Source organism: Rhizophagus irregularis, chromosome 1, assembly GCF_026210795.1.
Source record: "Rhizophagus irregularis chromosome 1, complete sequence".
NCBI lineage: Eukaryota > Fungi > Glomeromycota > Glomeromycetes > Glomerales > Glomeraceae > Rhizophagus > Rhizophagus irregularis.
In genome coordinates, this window is record NC_089429.1 from 4,624,156 (window position 1) to 4,639,577 (window position 15,422).

General features: G+C 27.7%; 5 protein-coding genes across 5 annotated transcripts; all 5 read left to right on the forward strand.

Moving 5' to 3' along the window:
* Nucleotides 1-1,507: 1,507 nt before the first annotated feature.
* On the forward strand, nucleotides 1,508-2,540 carry OCT59_000942 (uncharacterized protein; the record flags this gene model as incomplete). Its single annotated transcript, XM_066139221.1, has 2 exons — nucleotides 1,508-1,636; nucleotides 1,731-2,540. The coding sequence occupies 2 exons, from the start codon at nucleotides 1,508-1,510 to the stop codon at nucleotides 2,538-2,540; spliced, it is 939 nt and encodes a 312-aa protein (XP_065988644.1).
* Nucleotides 2,541-7,412: 4,872 nt separating this feature from the next.
* Nucleotides 7,413-9,071, forward strand: OCT59_000943 (uncharacterized protein). Its single transcript, XM_025313753.2, has one exon. The coding sequence runs from the start codon at nucleotides 7,453-7,455 to the stop codon at nucleotides 8,878-8,880; it is 1,428 nt and encodes a 475-aa protein (XP_025186749.2). The 5' UTR covers nucleotides 7,413-7,452; the 3' UTR covers nucleotides 8,881-9,071.
* A 681-nt stretch (nucleotides 9,072-9,752) lies between these two features.
* Nucleotides 9,753-11,179, forward strand: OCT59_000944 (uncharacterized protein; the record flags this gene model as incomplete). The annotated part of the gene is made up of 1 exon (XM_025310062.2): nucleotides 9,753-11,179. Exon 1 carries the CDS (start codon nucleotides 9,758-9,760, stop codon nucleotides 11,177-11,179), a length of 1,422 nt encoding a protein of 473 aa, XP_025186751.1. The 5' UTR covers nucleotides 9,753-9,757.
* Nucleotides 11,180-11,841: 662 nt separating this feature from the next.
* On the forward strand, nucleotides 11,842-13,251 carry OCT59_000945 (uncharacterized protein; the record flags this gene model as incomplete). The annotated part of the gene is made up of 1 exon (XM_066139222.1): nucleotides 11,842-13,251. The coding sequence occupies one exon, from the start codon at nucleotides 11,842-11,844 to the stop codon at nucleotides 13,249-13,251; it is 1,410 nt and encodes a 469-aa protein (XP_065988645.1).
* Nucleotides 13,252-13,822: 571 nt separating this feature from the next.
* On the forward strand, nucleotides 13,823-15,244 carry OCT59_000946 (uncharacterized protein; the record flags this gene model as incomplete). The annotated part of the gene is made up of 1 exon (XM_066139223.1): nucleotides 13,823-15,244. The coding sequence occupies one exon, from the start codon at nucleotides 13,823-13,825 to the stop codon at nucleotides 15,242-15,244; it is 1,422 nt and encodes a 473-aa protein (XP_065988646.1).
* Nucleotides 15,245-15,422: the final 178 nt, after the last annotated feature.

Consider the following 15,422-nt stretch of genomic DNA (forward strand, 5'->3'; position numbering starts at 1 on the left):
TTATACGAAAATTTATTAGATCGAGAAATCGCGAAATTAATACTAGCCGTAGTGGTGGTACAAAATATCCCGCGTGATGGTTTGTCACATGGTCACGTGATGGCGCGGACGCGTTGTTTATACTTATCTCGGCGACGAATTTTTTTGTGGTCTGATCTTTATTTGTCACTTGCACTTGCATAAAATGTTACACCCTTTTTGCAGTGATACGATCACGTGCTATTTTCTTATACGATCCTTTTTATGTATCTTTCTTGGACCATCAGATACTATTTTCTTGTACGATCAGATACGCAAAAATTACCTGTCAAAAGTACAGCCTTTATGGACGACACTACAATAATTAGTGATAGTAAAGATAAATTAGAAAAACTAATTAGTATGTGTCATAGCTTCTTCAAAATTAATAATATTCAAGCAAATATCCAGAAATATGAATTAATTAAAATTAATGCAAAAGAAAAAGAAGATTTGAATATTGAAGGAGTTAAAATTAAGAAAGTTAATGATGAGGAAGGTAATCGATATTTAGGTTTTTACTTTGAATATAATAATAAAAGATCAATATATAAAAGGAAAATTAAAGAAATTGTTGATAAAGCTGCAAAGATAATGAGATTCAAGATGCTGACAGAAAAACAAGTGACAGCGGTTTGGAACATGGTGGTTATATCTCAAATTGAATATCAGTTTTGTTATCTCGAGGTGAATGTGAAAAAATAATGTCGTCAATTTAAAAGTAAAGGTAAACTTGCCATCATCGTTACCAAATTATATAATGTATGACAAAGACTTAATTGGTTTAAAGAACATATATGATTTACAAAGTGAAATGTTAAGTAAGAATATTATATATTACGCTAATAGTTGCAGCGAATTAAGTTTATTATTTGATATACAGATGAGAAACTTACAACTAAAATATTGGACAAGTTATTGCTTAGGCGAACATGGAGAAGTTTTGACGTTAGGGAATAATAGTTATTTAGGTGACGCCTTAAAAATATTAAAAGAAAATAATCTAACAATATGTGATCCCGAAATTGTGGATGGAAGAAATTACTCAATAAAAGGAGGCAATATTAAAATAGAAGACATATTTACGCCTTTAGAATATAAGAAATGGAAAACATCTTTGAAAAAATAAAAATATATTGTTCTTAGAGTAATGCCTTGAAGTGTCAAAGAGAAAAATATTAAAGTGGAAACATTTATGCAAAGCTCAAGGGTCAAGTATCAAAGGAAAATCACCCAAGTGGTACGAGCGCTTAATTGAATTAACTACAGATAAAGATGGAAGTAGAAACTTATCACGTAAATATGTTAATATGAATAAAAATTGGTCATGTAGAAAACAGATTAATTTATACGACGAAGAAAATGATATAGGAAAAAATCAATTAATTACCTGGAATGATATTAATAATGACATAGTTTTGGAAAATACAAAAAGAAATCCAAAAGTTAAAATTTTAAGAAAATTGGAGTACATTGGATAATAGAAAATATGTCTAACATGGATGATTCACCAAACTTGATTAAATGTTCGGGATGTGAAAAAAACATATCAAAGGGATCAAAGGCGATGCAACATAATAAATGTTGGATTTATTTAGACAATAATAGTGGCGCAAGGGTAATTAATTATCGAAAACACAAAGACGCTCTAGATGTAGAGGTTATTAAACCATACGAATCAATAGATAATATTATTCATAATAAGAAATTAGAAAAAGATTTATGTGGATGATACGTCGCTTTATAATAGAAATGTAGAATTTATTGATCAATTTGTAGATGGAGAAGTATCTGCTATCAACCGTTTAAAAGAAAAATGGCTTTCATCGCAGAGGAAGACGTTTAACTTTATTCAAAAAGGAAGTTCATCAAATAAGAAATTTACAAATGGCGATGATAATGCTTTAAGGTCATACAAGATTAAAAATCTGTTGAAAATTTTGCCAACTTATACAATTTTATTTGAAAGAAATTGTGGACATATATTGACTGATGTATGTTTAAGGTGTGAATCAGAGGTTGAGGATTGGGAACATATATGGATATGTGATGACAATGATAAGTCGGAATATGAAATTCTATTGGATACATTAATTACGACTGAAGAGAAATTGAAGGATTTGGATAAAGAAAAATATAAAAGCGTTAGAATTCTAGCGAAAGAAATGGTAAATTTTTTAAATACTCCATCCAATATATTAATAATAGGAAATCAATTACGAATTAGAGAGTTAACTAGAGGAATTTTTAACAATGAGTTATATAAACTTTGTAATTCAAAACAAGAACGACAATTGTTAGAAGAAATTTGGGAAAATTGTTATTTAAATATACGTTCAGGTATATGGTTACAAAGGTGTGAAAAAGCTAACGAAATTGATAAAAGGAAAGGCGTCACTAAAAATGACAAGAAACGTAAACGCTTAACTAGTGGAATAGATGAGGTTGAGACTAACACTTTAGACGAAGAGCGTGGGAAAAATAACAACAATAATCATAAAAAAAAATCAACAAAATGTTAAAAAAATTAAAAAAGAAATTATAATAGAAAATATAGTTAGTAATGGTAATAGGCCAAACATGATGTCATAGACCAGACCTATATAATTTATAATGTCTAGTTTAAATTGTTTAGTATTTTATACTATGATTTGCTTCTTCTAGCTTATAAATTGTATTACGCAATAAATAAATAAATAATGCATATTACTAACAAAAAAAAAAATTACCTGTCAAAATACGCGATAATTGATGATGTGATAAACAAAAAGAAATATTTTATTTTTTATCATATTTATACAAAAATAGCGTTCTACAATATTAATAAAATTAAAATAATTACAAAGATAGCCAATAAATAAGATAAGTACATTAATTAGGTAATAAATAATAAATTACCATCGCATAAAACTAAATATTAGAAATAAAGTTAGTAGGGAACGGAAATTACATGTAATAAATAAACGAAAACAAAAAAATAAAAAAACATACCTTAGTAGTTGCAGAGAAGAACCGAAAGACCTAAAAAGAATGAAAGAAACGAAATATAAGAATGAAATAAAAATAAGAAGAAACGCCCATGTAGCGTTGGATATACCTTAATTGCAAACCCGAAAGAGCCAAAGGACCTAAAAACGAAATAAAGTTAGTAGGAAACAAAATGCAAGAAGCAAAAATGAAAAAAAAGAAAGAAAACGTACCTTGAGTGCCGTGCAAAGGAGTGAAAGGACCTAAAGAAAAAAAGATTATCAGAGTACGTTTAAAAAAAATAAACAAACATAAGCCCATTAATTAGCCAATAAAATTTAATAGGGTGCTATCACCGGGTAAATTATTATGGTTAAATCACCCAAGGTGAAAAATTGTTAGGCCGGGCAAAAAAATTTTTAGATTCACGTGACATAAAATTTTAAAAATAACCCGGCCGGCCGGCATTTTTTTTTTATATATCAGATATGTAAAAATTTTTTCATATGTAAAATTTTTTTACGCACATTGGCCAAAAACTTAAAATCACATGATAAAAATTTTTTACTATAAAAAAAAAATTTCCATTTTTCGAAAAACTGACCCGGCCGGGTCACGAGAATCTAAATTTTTTTTTTGCCCGGCCTTAAATCACCCTGGGTGATAAAATTTTTAGCAAAATCACCTGGGTTAAAATTAATCTTAATATTAATATTTATATAATATTTAACTATTTATTAATTTCTATAATAATAAAAAATAATTTCTTTTTTTGCAATATTTTATTATGAAATAATTTATTAAATACATTACTAAATTAGTAGAATTAGAAGTTATGTATATAAAAGAAATAAAGAAAAAGATTATTTTGATTTATAAATCTTGTTCATTCTTTCTGACGTTTTTGACCAATTTGAGGACTTAAAGTTTCTCATGTTATCTCATAAATCGATTTTTCTTAATTACAAAATGTAAGCGGCAACCATCTATATTTTCGCAAGAAAAGTTGAAAAAAACTTAATAACTTATATGCGATTGTAAATATGACATCACCTAAATAATTAAAATTACAAATATTCGGTTACTTTATTATAAATTTTACGATGGTTTCTTAGGAGTATGTTTACATAATTAAATTATGCCAAAATTACGAAACTTTAAAATAAATTAAACCAATATAAACACAAAACACACAAAGACGGATTGTATTAAATATTTTTTTCCTCTCGTGATCTAATTTCTTATATTTCGTTTTGGAGGATCGTGCCATCGTGTGATGATGTTCAACACTTAAACAGTAAAACTTAAAAGATCTGTACTACAATACTGTATCCGAATACCTCGATTAGAAAATACAAAGAAAATCTTGCTGATAGACGTGGCATTTTAAGATTTGATCAAACTTAAAGCGAACGTGATAAAATTCCGCCAATTTCAGCCGGCAAAAGTTATCACATCTGTTGCGTCATCATTTTGATCTCGAATTTACATCATGATTATTCCTATTAATAAAAGTAACTACTAATCAACCACTGAAAAAAAATCAGACTAAACTTTAATTATGTAACTGGGAGTTGACTTATTTCTTACACACAATAATTTTTTTGCTTTCGTCCTTAGTATTGTTCATAGTATAAAGTTGTTAATAAAAAAAAATCAGATAATAAAATCTCATTTTTCCCACAAAAAAAATTTTTTGAAATTCGGTGTGGTAAGATAATCCACAAATTAATTGTTAAATAAAGAAAAAAAAAAGAGCTTTTCTTATTTTTATTTCACTTTGTTAGATTTTACAACCTTTATTACATTGGTTAGGGTGGTTGGTCCCTCAGGGATGACCCGCCGCGGTTCCTTTGTTCGATCAACCAAAGGTGACAACTTCACGATAGCGGCGGTTTGGTTCATAGTTTTTGTAAATTGCTTTAGGCTCTAGATTTGATATTTCAGTAGGTTTTTCTTTTTTTTTTTCTTTAAATTTTTTTTTTAATGAATGGTTCTTAACGTTCCTTTTTTTCTTTTTTAGGACACAGAATCTTGGTGAGAAATCTGGAAAAAGCTTTACAGAAGTAACAAGACTGGAAAGCAAAAGAAAAGTAAGTTTCTTTGCAAATTTACTTTTGGAGAAACGTCAATCTTATACAAATATTTTATTTTTAATATGTCTATAGGGGTTCTTATTGAGAAATTGATCACGTGGCTTATCGCTCCGGACTCAACAACAGTTACCGTTTCCCTAGTGATACTAATCCGGACTAAGTCACACAGCTAGTGTAATGTACTACAAGATCGCGAATTTTTCTGCTTATCAATAAATTCCAAATGAAAAAAATACAAGAGATTCGCAAAGAACAATCCAACTTCCTGCGAACTTGCTTAAGTCCTCGTCCGCTTGAGTTCTTCAAGAGGTTTATCTGGCTATAACAATTATAAATTAGGATTAGAAAAGCGTTGAAGGATGAACCAAATTCAGAGAATTTACTGGAAATGGAAAGAAAATATAACAACGATGAATTTAAGGATGGGTGGTCGTTATATGATGATTGAAAAAAAAAATAAGAAAGTCAATGTAAAGTTACCTTCAAAATAATAAGAAAAGGTAAAGAAAAGTTTCAACATCTCAAGCTGAAAAAGACATCTTAGATATATATCGCTATAAGTTCAGCCAATGTCCAGTCATAGATCTTCGATTAAATTCATACCTCTCCCTTTCTTTAAATCAGGAATTACAAGATAAGATTTTACATGAAGTTTTCGATTCAATATATCTCTCCGATTTCTTTAATGCTAACTTGGGTTGGTGTGAAGCAATTTGAAGAATAGTCTATTTACGAAAATGATTTAGGACTGTTAAAAGACATAAAAGAACTATTAAAAGAGACATTAGGGTGATTGTAAGTTGTTAGATCATAATAATCATTAATACCTATTATATGTAGTGTAAAAGTTTCTCTCTGGATGCATTGAACTCATTGAGGGATCTCTTTATTTTTTTATTAAAATATAATTAGAATATATTATGGAATATGGAGAATAAGTTAAAAAGTATTTATGATTTATAGTTTAGGCATTATTCTATAATTCTTTAATATCTTTCTAGAGAATTATATAGCTTTATTTTAGTTTAGTATTTTGTTTAATATTAATTATATTAATAAAAAATAAAAATGCTGTATTTATGTTTGCCTTAAAAATGTAATCTATGACTTATTTTAAAGGTTTTTAGAATTCTTTATTAGTTAAAAAAACTTAGAGAAATATATAGAAAATATATTGAATGTTATTAATTAATACTAGTTGCAACCTGTTGCTTCGCACCATTATTCTATTCTTCATATATTTAAAGTAAAAGTAGTGTAATTAATTTTTATTTAACGCTATAAAAGATAAATTTGATAAAAAAAAATTTTTTTTAACGCAAAAAAATGGCGCAAATGATCGGTGTGTTTGGTTTGAAGTGATAACTGACGTCGGAGATGTCAAACTGATCAGTTGTGGCAAAAAGGTCAAACAGTAAGATTATAGGTGTTTCAATAATTTTGTAACAAAATATAGGAGTATCACTAATAATCCCAATAGAAAATTAGCAATGAAAGTATAATTCCGGTAAATAATGTAAGGGTTTCTTAAGAATAAAATCTATCAAACAAAACACAAGGGTAAAACAAGTAAAACACGCAAAAAGTTTACTGTAATAAAAACTAACAATCAAATCATACAAAAAAAACAGCACTTCGGATAACACCGTTACTTTATAGTCATCCAAAAGTTGTGGATTATCAGAAGATAACATTCTTAAAAATTCTTAAATTTATTGGTCTAGCCAGCAACAATCAATTCGTGCACTTTAAAGTTCTCTTTGCAACTTTCAAATAAAACTTACTCGAATATAAAGTCAATCAAGTATTATTGATATTATCGAGCATTATCATCCAATATTAGTATCTTTACGTTATAACGGCCGAATTCACATTCAGGCTTCTAAAGATATGCTTAATTGTAGAAATATCGGAAAAAGTTTTTTTTTTGTATCATTATTTTCATAATGATGATAAATTAAAAATTAAAGACTTATTTGTAATGGATCATATTTAAATAAATATATAATAATTTGAAATTTTCATATAAAAATAAATAAACATTTCTTAATGTTCAAGACTAAAAAATTGTGAAATTACCGGCGTAGTAGTGAAAAATTAGTTATTAATGTGGCTAAAAAAAAAAATTATTAGCGAATTATTACGTCATTCTATGTCTAAAATCGTTTGATTTTGCTTACGAGTATCGTACTAACTAGACGGATTGCCTTATAATGAGATGAATCTTTTATGACGAATGTCGATCGTAAGGCGCAGCTAATGTTCAATGAGTGGTACAACATAGTACAAATCTAAATTTATATATTTGAGTAATGTTTCAAAAAAAGCCCTATCGAAATTTTCTTTTTATCAAAAAAATTTTTTTCAAGAAATGACGAGAGGATATTCATTGGAAAAAGATTTAAGATTATTAATAAATAATCCAAAATATAGTGATATAGAAATTTTATGTGAAGATGAAAAGAAATTATATGGTTGTAGAGCAATTTTAGCAGCAAGATCCGAAGTATTTGATAGATTACTTTATAATGGGATGAAAGAAAGTTATGAAAATAAAATTTCTTTTCCAAAGATTAAATCTTCTGGAATGGAAATTGTATTAGAATATACTTATACAGGATCAATTAAAGAAGAATCTTTAACAAAGGATAATATAATTGAAGCTTTTTACGCTGCTGACTATTTTCAATTACAAGACCTTCAGGATTTTATTATGAAAGGTTTCAAAAATACATTAGAAAAAAAATCTACCGAAAATTATTCACCAGAATTATTATCTAAATTTGCAGGAAAAATGCCATTAACAGTAGATAATATTCTACTAAACTTATTGGTTGAAGCGGTAGCAACTATTCCATTAAACACAATTGAATTTGGTCGATTATCTATTGCGGGTCTTCAATATCTTTTATCATGTACATATGAAAAAGAAAAGCCTTTTGCAACCCGAGAATATGAACTTTTTCGATATAGTGCTATTCTTGTAGCAAAACAAGTTTCTAATGATGCATTTAAAACTTTTTTGAAACGATTGCCAACCTTAGACCAATTAGAGAATTCAATGATCCAAGTAGAAAATGAACCTATCCCCGATTATCAAAAAATTGCTAAAGAATTGGAACCTTTGATTGAATTTATTGATTTCAGAAGAATTAAAGGTTCAATATTGGTTGATATCATCGAGCCGTTAGAAATTGTCCCAACTAAAATAATTTTAAATGTTTATCGACAAAGTATAAAATCAAATAATTTCAATTTAAATGATATCCGAGGAATACCCATCTTACCAAATGATAGAATTAATGAATCTGATTATATTTGGGATAACACAGCATGTGGATCAAAACTTATTATTGAAGATAATGGAAAAGTTGTAAGAGCACCAAAGAGTCTTGGATCATGGAGAAGTGTTAGAGCTAAATTGATATTAGAAAATAATGGTATTTATGAATGGGACGTTATTATTGAAAAAGCTTGTAATGCTTCTTGGATTGGAGTAGCATCAGAAAATTTAAACTATGAAGATTTTGCAGGGGATCAACCTATTGGATGGGTATTAGGTTCCGGTGGTTATTGTCGTAATTTTGGTATGACGGTATATTATTGTCCGCCATTTGGTGATAGCACAAAAGTTACTGTTCACTTAGATATGAATAAAAGAACTTGCGCTTTTACAGTCAATGGTACAAAGTATCCAGAAGTACCATCATGGAATAATTTACCATCAAAACTTTATCCAGTAGCATCATTGTGTTATCCTGGTCAATTTCGAATTCAACCTCATAAAAAAAATATTTAATTGCGAAGATTTTAGAATAAAAAAATTTTGCTCATTATTTTATAAAAAATGAGAACGTGGGCGTATTTAAATGAAATTTAGTAAAACGAGATTTAATTCGTGACGAAAAAAAAAAAATGCTTACTAGGAATGATAATATGAATTTTGGTAATATTTAAATAAATAAAGTTGTTTATTACTATTTATTGTTATTTATCACTTATCTGTTATTTCTCTGACCTGGTCACTTGAGTGGCTGTATAGAATTACAAATTATAATATAAACGTGACATAATTTAGCCTTGAAATTGTATAAATAAAATTTTGGCCAGAATTATAAGATCATATGATATAATTTTTTAATTGAAACGACATGTGACTAATAACCCAAGTCATTTTGTCTTTTCAAGTCTAATTAAATGCTTAGAATTTGTTTGATAACTTGATAATAAACCGATTATTATTCAAAACAAGTGTTTTTTTGACGCAACAATTAATTCGTCCATTTTTAACATCATTATCTTTGTTAAATTTTACTCGAATTCAAAGGTCAATCAAATATTAATTGATATTATCGAACTTTATCCAATAGTATCTTACGTTATAACGGTCGGATTTAAAATTCAAGCTCTTAAAAAAATGCTTAATTTTGTAGAAATATTAGAAAAAAGTGTTAAGATTATAAAGATAAATAAACATCTCTTATCGTAATCTAGTACGGATTACTTCATAATGAGATGAAAAGATATAAAAAAGAACGTGATCTTTTATGCGTACATACGACCATAAGGCGTCTTCAATGGTAGTACAGTACAACATAGTACAAATCTAAATTTATAAGCTTTTTAAGCCCTCGATTGAAATATTTTTTTTTTAAAAAAATAAATTTTTCCAAGAAATGACGAGAGGATATTCATTAGAAAAAGATTTAAGCTTATTGGTAAATAATCCAAAATATAGTGATATAGAGATTTTATGCGAAGATGAAAAGAAATTATATGGTTGTAGAGCAATTTTAGCAGCAAGATCCGAAGTATTCGATAGATTACTATATAATGGGATGAAAGAAAGTTATGAAACACAAATTCCTTTCCCAAAGATTAATTCTTCTGGAATGGGAATTGTATTAGAATATACTTATACGGGATCAATTAAAGAAGAATCTTTAACAAAGGATAATATAATTGAAGCTTTTTATGCTGCTGACTATTTTCAATTACCAGACCTTCAGAATTTTATTATGAAAGCTTTCAAAAATACATTAGAAAAAAATCCTACAGAAAATTATTCACCAGAATTATTATCTAAATTTGCAGGAAAAATGCCATTAACAGAAGATAACATTCTATTAAATTTATTGGTTGAAGCGGTGGCTATTATTCCATTAAATACAATTGAATTTGGTCGATTGTCTATTGCAGGTCTTCAATATCTTTTATCTTGTACATACGATAAAGAAAAACCTTTTACAACCCGAGAATATGAAGTTTTTCGATATAGTGCTATTCTTGCAGCAAAACAAGTTTCTAATGATGCATTCAAAACTCTTTTGAAACGATTGCCAACCTTAGACCAAATAGAGAATTCAATCCAAGTAGAAAGTGAACCTATTACTGATCATCAAAAAATTGCTAAAGAATTGGAACCTTTAGTTGAATTTATTGATTTCAGAAGAATTAAAGGTTCAATATTAGTTGATATCATCGAGCCACTAGAAATCGTCCCAGCTAAAATAATTTTAAATATTTATCGACATAATACAAAATCAAATAATTTCAATTTAAATGATATTCGGGGAACACTACTATATAGAACTAATGAATCTGATTGTGTTTGGGATGAGACAGCATGTGGATCAAAACTTATTATTGAAGATAATGGAAAAGTTGTAAGAGCACCAAAGAGTCTTGGATCATCATGGAGAAGTGTTAGGGCTAAAATGATATTAGAAAATAATGGTATTTATGAATGGGACGTTATTATTGAAAAAGCTTGTAATGCTTCTTGGATTGGAGTAGCATCAGAAAATTTAAACTATGAAAAATTTGCAGGAAATCAACTTACTGGATGGGTATTGGCTTCCAGTGGTTATTATTGTAATTCTGGAAATTATATAGGCAATTACTGTCCAGGATTCGGAGATGGTGCAATAATTACTGTTCACTTAGATATGAATAAAAGAACTTGCGCTTTTACAGTCAATGGTACAAGGTATCCAGAAGTGCCAACATGGAATAATTTACCATCAAAACTTTATCCAGTAGCATCATTGTATTATCCTGGTCAATTTCGAATTCAACCTCATAAAAAAAATATTTAATTGCGGAGATTTTAGAATAAAAAATTTTGATCATTATTTTATAAGAACGTTGGCGAATTTAAATGAAATTTAGCAAAACGAGATTTAATTCGCGACGAAAAACAAAAAAAATACTTACTAGGTGTGATGATATGAATTTTAAATAAATAAAATTATTTATTGTTATTTATCACTTATCAGTCAGTTATTTACTCATTTGGCCGTATAGAATTACAAATTATAATATCACGTGACATAATTTAGCCTTGAAATTGTATAAATAAATTTTGGCCAGAATTATAACTAAGATCATATGATATAATTTATAATCATTTAACCTTGAAATGATATGTGACTAATGATCCAAGTCAAATGGTCTTTTCAAGTCCAATTAAATGCCTAGAATTTGTTTGATAACTTGATTGAGTTTTCCTGTTAATAAACTGATTATGATTCAAAACAAATGTTTTTTGACGTAAATATGTAAATACTGTAAATGTGGATCCATTTTCAAAAGAATTACTAAACACACGAGATCATCCTATACCGTGATTCGTTGAAAAACGTATCGTAATAATTTTTTATGCTAATACTTTTTTTATATTTTATATAAATCTGCGACAAAATATTGAAATTACGAAAAAAAATTTTTTTTTTTTCTTTTTTTTTTAAGGAAAAAAAAAATGACGAGAGGATATTCATTAGAACAAGATTTAAGATTTTTAATAAATAATCCAAAATACAGTGATATAGAAATTTTATGTGAAGATGAAAAAAAATTATATGGTTGTAGAGTAATTTTAGCAGCAAGATCTGAAGTATTTGAAAGATTACTTTATAATGGAATAAAGAAAAGTTATGAAACTCAAATTTTTTTTCCAAAGATTAATTCTACTGAAATGGAGATTGTATTAGAATATATTTATACAGGATCAGTTAAAGAAGAATCTTTAACAAAGGATAATATAATTGAAACTTTTTACGTTGCTGACTATTTTCAATTATTGAACCTTCAGGGTTTTATTATGAAAACTTTCAAAAATATTTTGAAAAAGAATTACACTGAAGATTATTCACCAGAATTATTATCTAAATTTGTGGAGAGAATGCCATTAATGGTGAATAGGATTTATAGTGTTTTTCTAAATTTATTGGTTGAAGCGGTAGCGAATATTCCATTAAATACAATTGAATTTGGTCGATTGTCTATTGCAGGCCTTCAATATCTTTTATCTTGCACATATGAAAAAGAAAAGCATTTTACAACCCGAGAATATGAAGTTTTTCGATATAGTGCTATTCTTGCAGCAAAACAAGTTTCTAATGATGCATTTAAAACTCTTTTGAAACGATTGCCAACCTTAGACCAAATAGAGAATTCAATCCAAGTAGAAAGTGAACCTATTACTGATCATCAAAAAGTTGCTAAAGAATTAGAACCTTTAGTTGAATTTATTAATTTCAGAAGAATTAAAGGTTCAATATTAGTCGATATGATCGAGCCTCTAGAAATTGTCCCAGCTAAAATAATTCTAAATATTTATCGACAATGTATAAAATCAAATAATTTCAATTTAAATGATATTCGGGGAATACCAAAAATAGAGTACGTTTGGGATGAGACAGCATGTGGATCAAAACTTGTTATTGGGGATAATGGAAAAGTTATAAGAGTACCAAAGGGTCTTGGATCATGGAGAAGTTTTAGAGCTAAAATGGTATTAGAATATAGTTATATTTATGAATGGGATGTTATTATTGAAAAAGCTTCTTGGGTTGGAGTAGCATCAGAAAATTTAAACTATGAAGATTTTGCAGGTAATCAACCTAATGGATGGGTATTGGGTTCCTGTGGTGGTTGTTACAATTCTGGATATTATAAAAACGACTACTGTCTATCATTCGGAGATGGTGCAAGAATTACTGTTCACTTAGATATGAATAAAAGAACTTGCGCTTTTACAGTCAATGGTACAAAGTATCAAGAAGTACCATCATGGAATAATTTACCATCAAAACTTTATCCAGTAGTATCATTTTATCATACTGCTGCTTGTCAATTTCGAATTCAACCTCATAAAAAAAAATATTAATTACTAAATTTTTGCTCATTATTTAATAACTATAAATGAAAACGTGGACGAATTTAAATGAAATTTAGTAAAACGAGATTTAATTCGTGACGAAAAAAAAAAATATGACCTGGTCATTTTGCTATATAAAATTACAAATTATAATATCACATGACATAATTTAGCCTTGAAATTGTACAAATAAATTTTGGCCAGAATTATAAGATCCATATGATATAATTTTTTAATTGAAATGGCATGTGACTAATGATCCAAGTCAATTGGTCTTTTCAAGTCTAATTAAATGCTTAGAATTTGTTTGATAACTTGATTGAGTTTTCCTGTTAATAAACTGATTATGATTCAAAACAATGTTTTTTTGACGTAAATACGTAAATACTGTAAATGTGGATCCATTTTCAAAAGAATTACTAAACGCACGAGATCATCCCATACCGTGATTCGTTGAAAACCGTATCGTAATAATTTTTTATGCTAATACTTTTTTATATATTTTATATAAATCTGCGACAAAATATTGAAATTACGAAAAAAAATTTTTTTTTTTCTTTTTTTTTTAAGGAAAAAAAAAATGACGAGAGGATATTCATTAGAACAAGATTTAAGATTTTTAATAAATAATCCAAAATACAGTGATATAGAAATTTTATGTGAAGATGAAAAAAAATTATATGGTTGTAGAGTAATTTTAGCAGCAAGATCCGAAGTATTTGAAAGATTACTTTATAATGGAATAAAGAAAAGTTATGAAACCCAAATTTTTTTTCCAAAGATTAATTCTACTGAAATGGAGATTGTATTAGAATATATTTATACAGGATCAGTTAAAGAAGAATCTTTAACAAAGGATAATATAATTGAAACTTTTTACGTTGCTGACTATTTTCAATTATTGAACCTTCAGGATTTTATTATGAAAACTTTCAAAAATATTTTGAAAAAGAATTACACTGAAAATTATTCACCAGAATTATTATCTAAATTTGTGGAGAGAATGCCATTAATGGAGAATAGGATTTATAGTGTTTTTCTAAATTTATTGGTTGAAGCGGTAGCGAATATTCCATTAAATACCATTGAATTTGGTCGATTGTCTATTTCAGGCCTACAGCATCTTTTATCTCATACACATGAAAAAAAAAAGATTTTTGCAACGCCAGAATATGAAGTGTTTCGTTATAGCACTATTCTTGTAGCAAAACAAGTTTCTTATGAAGCATTTAAAACTTTTTTGAAACGATTACCAACCTTAGACCAATTAGAGAATTCAATCCAAGTAGAAAATAAATTTATTACCGATCATCAAAAAGTTGTTAAAGAATTGGAACCTTTGATTAAATTTATTGATTTCAGGCGAATTAAAGGCCAAATATTAGTTGATATCATTGAACCACTAGAAATTGTCCAAGCTAAAATAATTTTAGATGTTTATCGATATTATACAAAGTCAAATAATTCAAATTTAAATGATATTCGAGGAATACCAAAAATAGAGTACGTTTGGGATGAGACAGCATGTGGATCAAAACTCATTATTGAAGATAATGGGAAGGTTGTATACGCACCAAATGGTCTTAATTCATGGAGAAGTGTTAGAGCTAAGAATAAGTTAGAATATGAAGGTATTTATGAATGGGATTTCATTATCAAAAACCTTTGTTTTGCTGCTGTTGGTGTATGTGCATCAGAAAATTTAAATTATGAAGCTTATCCAGGATATCAATTTGCTGGATGGATAATTGATTACAATGGTTGTTGTTATTCTTTTGGAAATTGTATACACAATTACTGTCCACGATTCGGAGATGGTGCAAAAATTACTGTTCACTTAGATGCGAATGAAAAAACTTGCGCTTTTACAGTTAATGGCACAAAGACTCCAAAATTATCGGCATGTAATAATTTAACATCAAAATTTTATCCATTAGTATCATTATATAATTCAGGTCGGATTCAAATTCAATCACATAGTAAAGAAATTGAAATTTTTTAATTTTAGTATAGAATATTATTTCTCGTTAATGTTCACGTGATGATTTCGATTAATGTAACGTAGTTCAGTATATAATAAATTTGAAGACGTCACAATCGGTACATAATATTTTTTAATAAATATGACTTTGCAGTATATTTTATTTAATTTCATACGAGATTTTTATATTACTTAGCGA